The following is a 15,454-nucleotide window of genomic DNA, read 5'->3' on the forward strand; positions in this document are numbered from 1 at the left end:
AGAATGAAAAAATAAAAGTAAATTAAATCGTTTTCTAAAGGGGCTTCCCTCCCATTTTTTTGTTTCTTAGTTTTTTGTACTTTCTTGTTCAAGGTAACAATGCTGTTTAGCAGACCTTGGTACTTCATCCACGATCCTACTACAAGCAAGGCGATGTGATGCTGTCAGAATATTTGACGCATGTAGGTCGTATCAACGTTTATTTGGACCCGAATACTACGCCGCATCCAAAACAGGTGGGTGATATTCCGTATTCACTGCCTCTGGTCCTGGACAAGAACGATCCGATCGTAGCGGTTCAACGTGATGACACTTTACAAGTCGTAATTCGTTGTCCTCCTCGAATCCAGAACTTCGATATCAAAGTCCCCTGGAAAGGGTTGGATTTTGACTCCAATCTCGAACAGGTCGTCCAATGTAGGTACTGCTCCGGTAAGCTTGCGAGCTTTTTCTCCTGTCGAGACTTGCCATCGGCCAATTGGCAAGAACTAATGGATTGTTGGGCCTGTCATGTCGATTTTCCTGCCGCTTTGGCTAAGAATGGTGGCATGCCTTCTTTTGCGCCTACGAAGGACATGTCTTATTCAGGTATCTCTTTTCTTCTCTTACATCCAAATTCATTGGTAAGTTACTTTTTCTCATCAATCAATATGTTAGAATGCGTTACTTTAAAAACAAAGTTACGGACCTAAAAGAAACCCTTGATTTGCTTTTCTTTAACATTCACAAATCCCAAGGAGATACATAGGTCCGATAATAAACCAAAAAGAAACATGGATGCTTCATTTCGTACCCCTGTAAAGAGGGTTGTTGTGATATTCCTGTTCTTACGCTCCTTCTTCACAGGTCGCACCTATTTGAGCTTTGTTAGGTCGCGGTAACTGAAAGAGTACATTCCTTGATTATATTCAATTTTTCTTTTTCTTCTTTGATTTTACTATTAAATTCTTTATTCCTTGTTTTTGTGTCTAACCATCACTTCTGTATAGGAAAATTCCCAATCATACGAAAAAGATTCGTCTATGTATCACTGTCCGTCTTGCCAGGAGCAGCTTGGAATTCAAGATAAACAAGACGTACCTGAAAGCGTTCGTCTAGATAAGTCTTGTATTATGATTAATGGCAATCGCGTTCATCCTTCTTACGTCGTTACCTCAGAATTGTTAACGCTGCGCGAATTGAACGCTGTTCATAAATTCTGCCTCACTGATCAGTGTAATACACTTTATATTTGGTGTTTCACTCCATATTTACCAGTTACCTTCTTTAACAGTCCAAACATAACTGCTTCTTTTCCACAGTCACCCGTTGCTACAATCAAAACTCTCTATTGCTATGATCCACCAGATAATTTGCAGGGTGACGATTGGCAGGATATAACCTTGACACCATCGGTGTTTTTGGAAATTAAACATTTACTAGAACTAACTACTCAAAGTTTTCCTTCTTCTGCTCAAAAATTTCAGCATTGGTATGTCGGTTTACTTCCACGCTTGTGAAATTAAATCCTTTTCTTTTTGGTTTTTTAAATAGCTCGTAGTCTACTTGACGGTTGCAATTCATTACGCATCTTAAAAACATTAACTATAGAATACAAGCGTTATCCGTATGATCGGCTCAAGTGCTCTTTTTTTTCTTTCTTTCAACGTTGTTTTGTTTCGCCGTAGGTCGGCTATAAACATATGTTGCACTAGAACCGAATACCAAACAAGCTCCAAGTACAACAGCACCACTTAGTCGATTACCGAATAAAAGAATACTCAAGCAAAGACTCACAAATTTACGAATATTCAGGATGATGGTTACAGTTAATGCAGAGCTCTGGGAACCAAGAGAATTGACACCCCGTACACACACGTATTGTGCCAATGTGTTTAGACAAATATACCAAAAGGCTGGTGGCATCCCAAAAAAATAGAGATTGGAACTCTTAGAGTCTGTGAATAAAAGCATCCATTGTCTTCGGATGGAACCTAACAGTGGCAGAAAAAAGGGAATTGAAAAGGCGTGAGTATAAAACAAACTTTCTCTCCAACTAGCGTTATATTTCTTGTATGTGTCTTCCAAAAGTAATCCCATAAACGCACCCAGAAGCTGAGTGACCATTAATATCGTGAAGCCGATCGTAAAGTTCGTCGTCGAAGACATGTGAACATGAATATCATTTGCATTCCCAAGAACTGAGATTACAACACCAATTGTTAAGAAGACAACACTTATCATTTGTAAAATAGTATACTTCTTATTCGCTAGCATCCATCCCACAGACATAGTAGTTAGTGGCCCACTACTTCGAAGAATTATATGTACAGGAACAGAAACATCAAACCCCAAAGCAACATTATTTAAGACGTTTATACTAAAAAAAAGGAATACTATGTACATCCAGCGTTTCCTGGGCACATTGGGACTCTTCAATGCGGAAGGGTTGTATAATAAAAAGTATACCAAACCTTCTATTGTTATAAATACAAATTGAGAAAATGTAATTAATAATCCACTTTTTGGATATTCTCTTACAATTGCTTCAAGTGTGTATGCTGTAGAACAACATCCCCCAAATATGAAAGATAGAGCTCCTAGGATCATTGTGCAATTGCCAAACTGCTAAGGCTCTATAGTCCCTGTTGAAATGGTTATATAAATTATGAGAAAGGGCACCTTTGGGGATCTATCCAAGTTTTTTACGTAGCCAGTTGCTGGGTTTAAGGCGACAGCGTGCAAGTTAGAATGAACTCCTTGTTTGTATTAAATTGAATTTAACACACACAGAATAAAAAACAACCCGCTTTTTATGCTTATAGTTTTTGTATCCGTAGTTGGTTGTTATAAATATATATATATTGATAAATAGATATATGTGGTATAGGCTAGTATTGTTTCCAAACCATTGGTAAAAGATGATGGAAAGGCTAATTCAAGGAACTGAAACGCAACCTACTTTAAGAATTATTTGCAGACATTGATAATATATTAAATTAACTTTAATCAAAACTTCTCCTACGTTTGAATTCATAGATTTATCGCTTATTAAAGAAACATTCATTAAAGACAAGACCATGGGATTGAAAAGCTCATAGTGATCCGCAGTCAAAGAAGGTAGTAGCTAACATATACATAAAAATTAATATCGTCTCATTTCCGACATTGATTGCTCGTACAAAACTTCATAATCTTTGCGAGCAGCTAGCAATCGCTCATTAAGGTCCACTAATTCTTCTTTCTGAGAGGCGTATTTTTCTATTAGTCGTATAAGTTTCGGTCGTAAAATAATGGTTTCGTGATACTTAGACTGCAGCTCATCGTCATCGGCAGCTTCAGGCGGTGCAGCCGATAATATGTTTAGCAAATCATCAATTTTTGGAAGAGCATCGAAAGTCTGGTGTTCCGCTTTAAGCATCTGCTCTTTTTGTTTTAAGGTTGGTTCAACAATTCTCTCAACATAATTGACAGGGAAGATTCCGACTTTGTTTTTACAAGAACCTTTCCACCAATCTTTGAAAACGCTTTCCAAAACCAATATGACGTCCCCTTTTTGAAAGGATAACTCACCAGGCTCAGAAGCAGCAAAATCGTACAGTGCACGTACACGAGAAATCGAGGATGCTGGTGTTGCGTTTAAGGAAGTATCTTGAGCTTGAACCGGTTGTTGTGAATTATTCTTGTCATCGGTTTTCTCTTGTTTTTTCGCTTCTTGAGCAGTAGCCTCAGACAATGATAAAGCCAATGCAAATTGTAATTCCTCTTCTTCTTTCTTTAGTTCTGAGTTATTCTTCTTTTGCTTGCTAGGTTTTTTAGGGGCTCGTAGGTCAATTATGTCTAATATGCGGTTAGAATACGGTCTATAAAATATTAACTCAACGTACCTAGCTTCCGAATTTCATTGCATGTTTGTTGCATTAAGTCCATGCTGGGATCATATCGTAGCTCTCTTGCCCATTCATCGACTAATACTGCAATTTTACTTTTGACTTGATTATGAGTGTTTGGATTCCCAGCTATGTGCAAAAGACTATCCGTGAATAAACGGGAAGCAATCTCATGTTGCGTCTTTTGGTCGCAATTTTTTACAATAGCATCTGTCAGCTAAATACGTTTTGTTAGTAAATTCAAATTATAGAATAGTTGGATAATCTTGTGTGCATAGACGATATATCTCATCATATTGTACTGGATAATAAGTCTCAAAAGATACTTCAAAAGTCAACTTACAGTTAAGGTCAACAATTGGACATTGGAATTTACGGAATTCAATCGTTTATTAAGAAATTGGATAGCATTTCGACAACTAGTTGCAGTTTGAGTTAGTGGGTTGATTAAACTAAATCTTGATTGTCACGTACACTTCTTCTGAACTACTTGAAAGTAAGTCGCACACATCCATAATTAAATCCCATTTATCTTTAGTATTATTCTCGTCTGTAGCACAAAGAATTGCTGTCTGAGGAGCCGATGGTTTTTCTCGAAACATGTTGGTAAAGATATAGTCCCGCCAAGTATTGAACTTGCTATGCAGAAACTCGTAAGTTGAACTTCTTATAGAATATTTTAAGAAAAAAGATAAACTGACCAATTTTTGTCGTAATTGGTGAATGGCAAGTATTAACGAAATTGTTTGTGCTGTGAGTTTCCTAGTTGTAAAGCACTTAAAATAAAAGAGCTATAAACCACCAACTGTTTGAACTAAAAGAAAACGATCTCGAAACTTATACAAAATAAAATACTTACATATTACTAGTTGTATGAAGATGACTTACTCTTCTCTCAAACAAGATACACAGTACATTTTAGGAAGGCATCTGCGATGCTGATATTCAGCATATGATTATTGAGTTTTTATAAAAAGAATTTATCATGTAGTCTTCATCATGTATATTGAACAATTCTTAGATCAGTTAGCAGCCAATCCGAATGTTGAGCATTTTAAAGGAATGAAACCCTTCTTACTAGCAATTCATATTACTTCTCTTAATTTATATATTTTCTTTTATTATTTTGTTCTTTTTTTCTTCTAACTTAGTTGTTTTAAAGAATTTCTAAACAGTTTAATGGTACTTGCCTTGTTGACTCTAACACAACACTTAGCAGAATTTACCAACAAGTTTCTATTTTAGAATCATAGCTTGTCTGGTAGATGCAAATAAAATCTGCTATAATTATTAATGTTTTGAAATTACTTAATACATGGGCTGCTTTTCAAAAGAATTGTGTACAATACTGCTTGCGAAATTCTATTCAGGAGACGAACTTTTCAGAAAGGTAGTATCCCATTTTTCTTTTCATTTATATGTGTTTTCTGTCGTTACTAAAAACAAATAAGAGATTTCTGGTTTCGATCTTAGCAATTGTTTGGTCAGGATTACTGACAAATTTAAATTAGAATGGACAAGCAATCAGAAACAACAGTGAAGGCTTCCTTGGACGAAAAAATTTCCAGTAGCTCTTTACATGATGAGGAGAAAGAATTTCAACGCTCTTCAACACATGGACTGTGTTCTGCAGAAAAATTAAGCGTCATCATTAGAGAAGCTTACGTTCCTAGAATATCTGTAATCTGCTCTCGCGATGCTGATGAATTTGCAATAAATAAAGGTTTCTCGCAAGGATTTTGGGAATTACTTTATCCTTTTGGTGACCATGTTCGTGGAAAAGTACGAAGACGTAATATGCAAGATCATATGGTTACGCTGGAAAAAACAAGTCTACAATTCGTTCCCGTAGATTCTTTAGAGTCTCACCTTAGTGATGTTCCCGTAGTCTCCATACGTGATATATTGACAGCCAAAAATCGCACTCTTGTACTTCCTGAGGCACCTTCAAAATATACTTTTGGTATCCACTACAAAAACTTAGAACGATGGGCTTGGAATTTAGCTCATGACCAAAGTTATGAGATGTCAACTGCCATGTACATCCGGCAACTTTTGACGGGTGTGCCTGTATCATCTTTCGAGACATTTTCTCATCCTGTTGCACACCTTGTCGTCGTAACATCACACAACCCGACTCCTTTTGAATCTCTTCGAGAGATAATTAACTCACTTCCTCAAATATCCCTCCCTGCGTTTGTTTCGAACGATATTCTTAATTTCTTTGTTTATGTTCATGATGAAGACCAACATGACATTGAACTATCAATGGCTATATTCGATACGATGTTACAGACGTTTGGTGGAAGAGGTTATTTCCTGAGATTACATTCTCAGAAAGCTACCCTAGATTATGAACACACAATCCCTTTCCCTCGCTCTTCTTGGTTATCGGCTGAAGAGCGACTGCGACTACTTGACGGTTCACAGAAAGAACAGCAGTTGCTTTTTGAATCAGACGCTGAGTCAATAAAAAGATTAGTAAGTCATATTGCATTCAATGGTGTTATTCCACATCTGGATAAATGTGTAAGACAATGGGATGATCAATATGCATCTCCTAGACGCGGTTTCACCGGAAAATTGTTTTTTGCTTCTAAAAAGTTGATATCTACACAAAATAATACCCATAATTCCAATTTTTTTGCTTCTTCGAATGTCTATCGTCCAGACTCGATAGAAGCGTACCTGCGAAGGTTAGCAGATTACTCCTTTATGCTTCGCGATTACACGCATGCCAATCAAATTTACGAAATTGCATCAAAGCAATATGCGAATGACAACGCTTATTTGTACTATGCTGCTTCTTCAGAAATGATTGTTATTACAGAATACATCATACACCTCGACCGTCCTTATATGAGTTTAACTAACAAACTGCGTCTTAACGATTGTATGCGATCCGCTATGGAAAATTATTTAAATAAACCTTTTAATTCCTATTATCACGCCGCTCGCTGCTTTCTATTATTGGGTCAATATTTGAGTAGCTTGCCAAATTCCAGAGATGATGCTGCTAATTGGAACGCTGGCTTGGTGTTTTCGAAACGATTGGGTCCTGTGGGAAGGGCTATAATTTTTCAGCAGACTTATGAGCTTTACAGACAGAGTGAGTCGACAAATTCAGACACATTAACGGACATAAGAAGACATCGAAAAACAGCATTTTGGTGTATAATGGCGGCAGATGCATGGTTACGTTGTCACATTTCTTTCCGTGCTAAACCTTTTATAGATACAGCAAAGAAATTCTATTCTCAGGTAGCTTGGCCTGATTTAGAGGAATGCGCAACCAAGCTGGACGATGTAGATGTATCTCCTAAATCTTAATTAATATAGTTTTGATTTAGTTCTAGGCTTGATTCATAACAAAAGTGTATATTAATATTATTCCTGATAAAAAAAAAAAAAAAAAAAAAAAAAAAAAAAAAAAAAAAAGTGCGTAAGCATAAAACAAATTAACATATGTTCCACGGAAGATTTGACCATAACCCTAAATAATGCGGATGCTAAAGAATTTTTGAAGGAGCGAGTTTAATCCCGAGTCGAATAATAAGACCTTAAACTGAAGACTCATCAACTGCTGTAGAAGAAGTTTGCTCATCTGGTGAAGGAGCATCAGATTTTTTGATTGAATTTTTGGCTTTTTGTACAAGATTTGCGAAATCACCCGCATATGTAGACCCCCATTCAGTCCCTCCAAGCTTTTCCTTCGTAATTACATTTGCATTACTCTGTGTTTTCTCCCATTTGCGAAGCTGAGCTAAAAGTGCCTTCTTTGAAACCGGATGTTTTTGATCCAAATTAGAGTTATACATAGTGACCCATTGAGCATGTCTCCTTTGTAAGACTTGTTTATTACCTTCAGTAGGAAGGCCCATCTCTACTAATTTGGAGCGAATTTTAGATTCAGACAATAAAGCATAGGTAAGCTTGGGAATTCGGACACGTTCTGATTCGGGCAATTGGGGATCCGTTCAACCGGGGAAAAAAAAAAAAAAAAAAAAAAAAAAAAAAAAAAAAAAAGTGCGTAAGCATAAAACAAATTAACATATGTTCCACGGAAGATTTGACCATAACCCTAAATAATGCGGATGCTAAAGAATTTTTGAAGGAGCGAGTTTAATCCCGAGTCGAATAATAAGACCTTAAACTGAAGACTCATCAACTGCTGTAGAAGAAGTTTGCTCATCTGGTGAAGGAGCATCAGATTTTTTGATTGAATTTTTGGCTTTTTGTACAAGATTTGCGAAATCACCCGCATATGTAGACCCCCATTCAGTCCCTCCAAGCTTTTCCTTCGTAATTACATTTGCATTACTCTGTGTTTTCTCCCATTTGCGAAGCTGAGCTAAAAGTGCCTTCTTTGAAACCGGATGTTTTTGATCCAAATTAGAGTTATACATAGTGACCCATTGAGCATGTCTCCTTTGTAAGACTTGTTTATTACCTTCAGTAGGAAGGCCCATCTCTACTAATTTGGAGCGAATTTTAGATTCAGACAATAAAGCATAGGTAAGCTTGGGAATTCGGACACGTTCTGATTCGGGCAATTCTTTATTTGTCACTGCCAAGTTATTAACAGATTTGGATTCGGATTTCTTTTCATCTATTTCTTGTGAAGAAAATCTATTTTCGGTAGAGGATTGACCAGGACTTGCTAGACATGTATCTAAATGCTGATTTATTTCGGACTGAGATACCTCTCTAGCACAAACAGGGCAAACAACCAGGTTTCGTAATTTTCTTTTTTTTCTGTTTGTGTAACTAGAAGGATGAGAGTTTTCACTCTCTTCCCATTCCTCAGTGCTAGACTGAGAATCCGGGACTGAAAGCGCACGTGAATCGTCGTTTAAATTAGCTTCGGAACTGTCATCTTTTCGTAAAACCTGAATTAAATCTAAACGCGTAGAATGAAATGCATCTAAAATGTCTTCAACCACCTTATTTTTTCGCAGGCGGCTTTCCTGTTCTGGAGCACGACAGGCGGGACATATTGGATGCTCCCTTAAATAGTCCCGAATACAGTAAGAGCAAAACGTATGAGAGCAAGATGTTATAACCGGTCCTTTGAAAAAGTCATGGCAGATAAGGCATCTCATCGAGGAATCCAGTCCTTTTAGACGTGGCAGTTTTGTAAAATTCCAGTCGGAAGGATCGGAGGGGTTTTGTTCCTGCATATCTCTAACTATATATCACGAGTTTTTTCTATTAAATAAATATCATGTGCATAACAAACGACTTGAAGAAAAGGTGACCAATGCGAAAAGTTCTTGGTGAATGGAGCTTGTATCACGCGTCTCAAGATTGTCTTAATGCGAATTAAAAGTAATAAATGTTCCAATTTCACTCATTCCTTACTTCCAAAAGGAACAAAAAGGAGAACCAACGAAGCTGGTACTAAGAAGGTGCTGCTTAACAGGATTGACTTACTAGGACTAAACACTGCAAATAAGAGTGGGACATTCGAGGTCAACTTTCAAGCTGAATAAAACAAATATATATACATATATACTTTTATATTTATATATTAGATAATGACGGATGTTGATAAACTCTTAAATCGGGTTGAAACAACCCTTAATAAGGTATGGTATTTTGTACAGCTAAACTGGGCCTTTATTGTAAAGGATCTATATATCTTTACTAAAAAGAGATTTTTTTTTTTTTAGAAAAAAAAAAAAAATAGAGCGTCTGGTACTTCTTTTGCATCCTATTGACCTGTACTCAAAAAAAAATCATTGCAAGGCTAACATATCACAGGGACGCGAAATAGAACGGATAATTGCATCTTTTAAATTGAATGCATATGATGTCCTTGGAATATTGCCTGGTATAACTGTGGATGATATCGACAATTTATATCGCAAGAAATCACTGATGATTCACCCGGACAAAAATAGAGAAAATCCAAAAGCAGCAGATGCATTTAATTTTTTAAAAAAGGCTCAATCTGATTTGCATAATGAAAATTTACGAGATTCTTTAGACTCTGCATATACTACGGCAAGGAACCAGCTGATTGCTGAAAAAAAATTAAAATGGGATTCTGAGGAGGTTAAATCTGAAGAATTTTTATTTGATTTAAGAATCCGTTGGCGTGATATTTTGATTGAAGATGAAATTGCAAGACGGCGAGCCAGACAATTGGAGCTGTCTTACCAGCAGAGAGAACAAGCAAAGAAAGATGAAGAAACTAAGGACCGTAAACGAAGAATGGAATCGGACAAAGTATGGGAAGAAACTAGAGATGAACGTGTAAACAATTGGCAAGACTATCTGCATAAAACTAAAAAAAGCACCATAAAGAAGAAGAACAAAAAACCAAAGGTTTTAGGGTGAATAAGTACCAGCAAATGGTAATTACAGATTTATGTATGCTCTTTCTATTTGAACATGAGCTTTTATTATTTATAATACCAATGACCATAATTGAATTGAAAATGAAATTAATGTAAGTGAGTTTTACAATTTTCGTTCAATACAAGGATCCCTTTCCTTCAACCGTAAAACCAAGAAAAAAAAAAAAAAAAAAAAAAAAAAACCTATATCTTATATAAAAAATTTCGACATTTTTTACTGCATTCAAAAAAGGAGAAAAATAAAACAAAAAAAGGTAAATTAACTGAAATTCAGTCAAAACATATACATAGGCACCAGCGTAAGCTTCTTTGTTCTATACTCTGTGGAGCGTTTCCAGAAACCTATAGTTTTATAACTTTGACTTAAAAGCTTGCCGTACAATACCCAGTAAGATATATCAAATACGTATGGATACAAGCAATTAAATAAAGGCAATTATTATGAGACAAGTAAAAGAAAGACTCTAGAAGTAAATGAATCCGCTTATTAACATAATATGCTGGTAAAATAATTAGAGAAGTAAGCTTTGCGCTTTTATCGCCTCTAGAAAACTAGTAAAATATCACGACTAAAAGCACTTTTTATCGTTTTGAAACATGTTTAGGAACTTTGGTCATTACCATGAGCTAAAGGACCTTCTTCAGCCCCATCGTCATTATACCGCTGAGTCGCACTTTGAGCACGATGAGCTTGAGCTTCCGCTTCTCTTTCGGCTGCCTCTCTTTCCTTCCGTTCTCTCTCCATTTCGGCCATGATAACTTTATCCTCATCACTTGGTTCATAGATATGCCAAATAACGTAGTGAGGTAGGCCAACTACAGAAAAGCCCATGCGCTTGGCCATTTTACCAAATCCCTCAGTTTCAGCATGGCGTTCAAATGAGAAAGCAGGGAAATGACATCCCTCAAAGTAGATCTTTGCCTTAGACATAATTGAGACACCACCAATACCATCTAAACTCATTTCGAAATTAGGGTCGCCATTAGGATCACGAAGATAGGCCAAATGAGGTCTCCACGTAGCATATTCAGCATATCCTTCAACAATAACAGCATCTTCATCAAGTGTTTCAGCTAATTGGAGGGCCGTTTCTGATTCAGACCAAGAATTCAAATCATAAGCTTGTTCAGTGGTACCAAACCAATCTGGAAGAGGGCGATATACATTGGGTACAATAACGTCTTTATCATGACGCATAAGGTCTTCCAAAATGGTTCTTGGGGCAGTTTCAACATCCACATCACGCCAGTAAACCCAAGAGTGATATGGCTTGAGAGCAGCGGACAACAACCAGTTACGTGCGCGAGCCATCAGTTTACGTCTAGGACCTTGTGCAGCAAATCCGTGTCGATCACTAAATTCCTGACCTACTAAAGCACCAAAGTCTTTTAAATAAATGACTGCACTATTGAAATGCATCTTTGGATCATCATCTTTTTGAATAATCTCCAGTTTAGACTTTAAAGAGTCATAGGTGTCATCATTAGTATCAGAAATTAAAAACGCCAAATCAATCAAGTGATGAGGATAGCTCAAGTTCCGCAGATGCTCGAAAAACATACCCAAATGATCCCGAGCATTTCTAAGAGGAGCACAAATGAGAATATGACCGCTTTTAGAGTAGTCTCCAGTAAATTTTACATTCATTAAGTCACGTAAGTCATACTCCTTGTAATTGTAAGAAGGATCATCCTTCATCGTATACAAGGAAGAGGGTATTTGCTCGACAGCTGAGAAGAAAGAGCCATGGAAAAACATAAAGACAATAAATATTAAACCGATCACACTGGCAATTCTAGCACCCTTCTGTCTGAACAAGGAACTTCCGTAAGTTTTGGGGTGAAACCGATTTGATGAGATATTGAAAGGTCCACCATCCCTTCCGTATAGCTTTTCAGGTTTCATCCTTGGAAGAGATTATCTGAACAGTTCTCAGGTTGTTCTATATGGCTAATCTGCCAGAAACTTTGAGAAGTAGGGTTTCGGTGTGGTTGGTTGTGAGAAAGACGCTAGCCACCACCTTACAACACTAGGTTGGAGGTGTACAATTCAAAAAAGCAAATAATTTGAAAGATAAACTATTGTCTTTGGAATAATAACGAAATATTGTTTAAAAATTCACGATTAGATAATCCCTCGTGTAACGGCCTTCCACAAATGTAGCCAAACCGAAGTCTAAAAAGGATAGAAGGATGATGCGGATGAAAGAACTATAGAGAGAGAATCTAAAAAATGAAAGACAAAGATTTCTAACTTGAAAGTAGAGGAAGTTAATAGATTTGTGAGGAGTGTACAAAAAATAAAATGTACTATGACAAATTGAAAGACCAATATGATACGAACATTACGTTACTCTGCAGTTAGCAGTACTTCAAATACAATTTTCATAATACAGTGTAATAGAGGTGTCATAAAGGAGTGAGCTTAGCTTTCCTGACAGACTAGACTGCCCAGTGAGCGTTCAAACCAATTTATTCTTTTTTTATATCTCATTGAACCATTCAACCATAATACATTTATTAGCACTGGCTATGTAAACCAGAATAAAATTACAATTAACAATTATAAATTTTAGTGACATGAAAACTTACCAATATCAAATCAAGGCTTGCTTTCCCTTTTTCATGGAGTAGACAACTTGATAGCATTAGCCATTGCTACAACCTTAGACATTTCTTTGACATCGTGCACTCTGATAATACTCGCACCTTTGAGTACACTAGCTGTCACAGCTGCAGCGGTCCCCCAGACCCTTTTCTTTGGTTCTACGTCCTGGCTATAATGACCGGTAAATCCTTTGCGGCTTGGACCAGAGAGCCATTGAAGATCCATAAACTCGGGCTTATTAACGAGTTGTTCAAATTTGTGTAATAAATAAGTACTTTGTCCTATTTTTTTAGCAAATCCAAACCCAGGATCAAGAATAATGTTATATCGTGGAATCCCCGCTTTTATAGCAGCACAAACTCTTTCGTTTAATTCTTCGAATACTTCTTGAACTATATCTTTTTCATAAGTAGACAAGGAATTCATAGTCTGAGGAGTACCTCTCGTATGCATCAAACAAATCGGAACCTCTGCTTTGGCAGCAAATGAAAGCATGTCTGGGCATTTCTTTCCAGAAGTTATATCGTTTATAATGTTAGCTCCCGCATTGATTGCTTCTTTAGCAACTTCAACTTCAAAAGTATCAACGCTAATCGGAATATCAATGCCCGCATTACGGATGGCATAAATTGCTGGTACAACCCGATTTATTTCTTCACTTAAAGATACTGGAGTAGCATGTGGACGTGTTGATTGGCCTCCTATATCAATAATAGAAGCTCCGTTTTCTACCATCTCATTCACAACCTCAACAACATTATTAAGTGTCACAGAAAATCCATCCGAAAATGAGTCTGGTGTTATGTTGATGATACCCATTATAACAGCACCTTCCGTAACAGATTTATTAAGATAGGAGGCATGAACTTTAACTCCCTGATCTGGTAATTCGTTGAGCTTCTTAAGCAGTAATTGTTGGGTAGCAGGATGTACTAGAGTAGAATCCAGGGCTATCAATGGTCTTAAAACAAACTCTCTTTCCAACATGCCAACATGCGGTATTGTAAGGTCCTCCGACTCATAGATACAGTCATCGTACATCGCAATATCAAGATCTATACATCTTGGTCCTTTATCGATCAATTTAATACGGCCTAATTTTTGTTCAACAGATTGGCATGCTCGAAGGAGGTTGAAAGGTGACAGCCTCGTTTGAATCTTGCAAACACCGTTCATGAATAATGATTGGTTCTCGTAGTACATGGGCTTCGTCTCATATAGGGGTGAAACGTCTAAAAGAGTAATATCTTCAATTTCAGAAAAACACTTTAAGGCAGTGGCTATATTCTTGATGCGAGAGCCAACGTTGGATCCAAATGATATATAAGCGATCTTCGGTAAGCTAGACTCACACTTGAGAAAGGAATCCTGCAAAAAAGTCTTTTTTGAACGATATATTTGAACAGCAGGAGCATCTGCAAATGTTATAGCACTAGGCTTTTCTGCTTTGATATGTACGCAGTCAACTGATTGGCTGAAGCATAGAAACTTGGAAAGCTTGTGCACCAAAGCTTCAATAGTTAGAAAACTAGAAGACTCAACGAAACTTGCAACTTCATGACACAAATCAGAGATCGCCAGAGAGTCGAATTCTTTATCACCGCCTACATTAAAAGATATGTCTATACCTAACCTTTGCTTCTCCTTTCGTTCAAATGGATGAATACCTATGATCGTTGCTAGCTCTAGATCGAAAATTCTGACTCTGTCTTGTTGATAATCTTTATGTCTTTCAGCATCATATACCAATCCGCTTCTGGAACGCAAAACTTTCTTGGGTAATCGAACGTTGACAAAAAAATCACGGAACTCAAATTGATTACGGCAAGCTTTAGCAATCATGTCAACCATGTTTCGCAAGCCCTTGAACTCGTTTTTCTCAATGGTTTCCAAAACGATTTTAGAAGCTATTCCGTAATGGATGGAATTTTTCAAATCATGATTATCTTCACCATTTAATCGAGTATTAAGGTCCATACGTAAATTAACTTCTACCGGCTGCGAGGCAGCGCGTCTCCACTGATCTGTGCCAACCTTTGCATTGGCTCGCAAATTCTGCACAAGTACACTATCGTAATTGTCATCGAACTTCTCTTCGGATTCTCTAAAAAAACCAGTTTTGTTTGGAGAAAGCATTTTGGTTGAAAATGTCCTTAGGTTCCAACACTTGAAATTAGTTGATGATCTTAATAATATTTTGGGCGACTGAAAAGTAGAAACTGTTATGCGTCCCCGGTACCTTGGCAAACTTCCTTTCAAGTTTCGTAACAAATGCTTAGGGACTTTTGATAGATTTGTATAAAGATTGAAGCTACCATTCATGTGACTGTAACTTCAGATGAATTTCCTCTATTGTGCAGTAGTGCATATGCATTGTTTGTTACTTAATCTGATTGTTACTCTATCTTAAATGTTTGATATACACATATATAAACAAATGTTCACTCAGAATTAGTATTAAGTTAAGATGTTTTATTAAGAAGATGATCTATAGTAAATTACAATACAGCTTTTGAAGGCTGAACATACCACACGCATGTAGATTAGCTACTTGTCCGTCTATAGCTGAAAAGCTACCATGATAGCCATTGAAAAACCGTAAATTCAATAGAAAA

At 36.9% G+C, this 15,454-nt stretch overlaps 9 protein-coding genes across 9 annotated transcripts; 3 read left to right on the forward strand and 6 right to left on the reverse strand.

The window, feature by feature from the left end:
- Window positions 1–92: 92 nt before the first annotated feature.
- Window positions 93–2,787, forward strand: SOCG_03490 (mRNA processing protein). Its single transcript, XM_013161978.1, has 2 exons — window positions 93–623; window positions 990–2,787. The coding sequence occupies exons 1-2, from the start codon at window positions 159–161 to the stop codon at window positions 1,497–1,499; spliced, it is 975 nt and encodes a 324-aa protein (XP_013017432.1). The 5' UTR covers window positions 93–158; the 3' UTR covers window positions 1,500–2,787.
- Window positions 1,334–2,960, reverse strand: SOCG_03491 (NST UDP-N-acetylglucosamine transporter). The gene has a single exon (XM_013161979.1). The coding sequence runs from the start codon at window positions 2,587–2,589 to the stop codon at window positions 1,618–1,620; it is 972 nt and encodes a 323-aa protein (XP_013017433.1). The 5' UTR covers window positions 2,590–2,960; the 3' UTR covers window positions 1,334–1,617.
- Window positions 2,953–4,965, reverse strand: SOCG_03492 (STAM like protein Hse1). Its single transcript, XM_013161980.1, has 4 exons — window positions 4,344–4,965; window positions 4,213–4,288; window positions 3,867–4,086; window positions 2,953–3,819 (listed from the first exon to the last, which is right to left on the reverse strand). Exons 1-4 carry the CDS (start codon window positions 4,469–4,471, stop codon window positions 3,125–3,127), a joined length of 1,119 nt encoding a protein of 372 aa, XP_013017434.1. The 5' UTR covers window positions 4,472–4,965; the 3' UTR covers window positions 2,953–3,124.
- A 416-nt stretch (window positions 4,966–5,381) lies between these two features.
- SOCG_03493 (TRAPP complex subunit Trs85) lies at window positions 5,382–7,199 on the forward strand (the record flags this gene model as incomplete). The annotated part of the gene is made up of 1 exon (XM_013161981.1): window positions 5,382–7,199. The coding sequence occupies one exon, from the start codon at window positions 5,382–5,384 to the stop codon at window positions 7,197–7,199; it is 1,818 nt and encodes a 605-aa protein (XP_013017435.1).
- A 230-nt stretch (window positions 7,200–7,429) lies between these two features.
- On the reverse strand, window positions 7,430–7,846 carry SOCG_06167 (postreplication repair E3 ubiquitin-protein ligase rad18; the record flags this gene model as incomplete). Its single annotated transcript, XM_013162414.1, has 1 exon — window positions 7,430–7,846. A coding segment is annotated over one exon (417 nt), but the record flags the coding sequence as incomplete, so codon positions are not given.
- A 46-nt stretch (window positions 7,847–7,892) lies between these two features.
- Window positions 7,893–9,403, reverse strand: SOCG_03494 (Rad18 Rhp18). Its single transcript, XM_013161982.1, has one exon. The coding sequence runs from the start codon at window positions 9,047–9,049 to the stop codon at window positions 8,018–8,020; it is 1,032 nt and encodes a 343-aa protein (XP_013017436.1). The 5' UTR covers window positions 9,050–9,403; the 3' UTR covers window positions 7,893–8,017.
- SOCG_03495 (DNAJ protein Spf31) lies at window positions 9,334–10,369 on the forward strand. Its single transcript, XM_013161983.1, has 2 exons — window positions 9,334–9,457; window positions 9,633–10,369. Exons 1-2 carry the CDS (start codon window positions 9,407–9,409, stop codon window positions 10,209–10,211), a joined length of 630 nt encoding a protein of 209 aa, XP_013017437.1. The 5' UTR covers window positions 9,334–9,406; the 3' UTR covers window positions 10,212–10,369.
- Window positions 10,370–10,395: 26 nt separating this feature from the next.
- On the reverse strand, window positions 10,396–12,262 carry SOCG_03496 (anp family mannosyltransferase complex subunit). Its single transcript, XM_013161984.1, has one exon. It carries the CDS (start codon window positions 12,135–12,137, stop codon window positions 10,833–10,835), a length of 1,305 nt encoding a protein of 434 aa, XP_013017438.1. The 5' UTR covers window positions 12,138–12,262; the 3' UTR covers window positions 10,396–10,832.
- A 370-nt stretch (window positions 12,263–12,632) lies between these two features.
- On the reverse strand, window positions 12,633–15,273 carry SOCG_03497 (dihydropteroatesynthase/2-amino-4-hydroxy-6-hydroxymethyldihydropteridinediphosphokinase/dihydroneopterinaldolase). The gene has a single exon (XM_013161985.1). The coding sequence runs from the start codon at window positions 15,159–15,161 to the stop codon at window positions 12,855–12,857; it is 2,307 nt and encodes a 768-aa protein (XP_013017439.1). The 5' UTR covers window positions 15,162–15,273; the 3' UTR covers window positions 12,633–12,854.
- Between the last annotated feature and the right edge of the window lie 181 nt (window positions 15,274–15,454).

The sequence above is a fragment of the Schizosaccharomyces octosporus genome (genome assembly GCF_000150505.1).
Source record: "Schizosaccharomyces octosporus yFS286 unplaced genomic scaffold supercont6.1, whole genome shotgun sequence".
NCBI lineage: Eukaryota > Fungi > Ascomycota > Schizosaccharomycetes > Schizosaccharomycetales > Schizosaccharomycetaceae > Schizosaccharomyces > Schizosaccharomyces octosporus.

Bases quoted from the DNA above. Each gene is read 5' to 3' on its own strand.
- SOCG_03490 (XM_013161978.1), top strand. From the start codon at position 159: ATGCTGTCAGAATATTTGACGCATGTAGGTCGTATCAACGTTTATTTG. The intron at 624-989 runs GTAAGTTACTTT...ACTTCTGTATAG, and splicing joins TCTTACATCCAAATTCATTG to GAAAATTCCCAATCATACGA.
- SOCG_03491 (XM_013161979.1), bottom strand. From the start codon at position 2,589: ATGATCCTAGGAGCTCTATCTTTCATATTTGGGGGATGTTGTTCTACA.
- SOCG_03492 (XM_013161980.1), bottom strand. From the start codon at position 4,471: ATGTTTCGAGAAAAACCATCGGCTCCTCAGACAGCAATTCTTTGTGCT. The intron at 4,289-4,343 runs GTACGTGACAAT...AACTGCAACTAG, and splicing joins TCAAGTAGTTCAGAAGAAGT to TTGTCGAAATGCTATCCAAT. The intron at 4,087-4,212 runs GTAAGTTGACTT...AAACGTATTTAG, and splicing joins TCCAATTGTTGACCTTAACT to CTGACAGATGCTATTGTAAA.
- SOCG_03494 (XM_013161982.1), bottom strand. From the start codon at position 9,049: ATGCAGGAACAAAACCCCTCCGATCCTTCCGACTGGAATTTTACAAAA.
- SOCG_03495 (XM_013161983.1), top strand. From the start codon at position 9,407: ATGACGGATGTTGATAAACTCTTAAATCGGGTTGAAACAACCCTTAAT. The intron at 9,458-9,632 runs GTATGGTATTTT...AACATATCACAG, and splicing joins TTGAAACAACCCTTAATAAG to GGACGCGAAATAGAACGGAT.
- SOCG_03496 (XM_013161984.1), bottom strand. From the start codon at position 12,137: ATGAAACCTGAAAAGCTATACGGAAGGGATGGTGGACCTTTCAATATC.
- SOCG_03497 (XM_013161985.1), bottom strand. From the start codon at position 15,161: ATGAATGGTAGCTTCAATCTTTATACAAATCTATCAAAAGTCCCTAAG.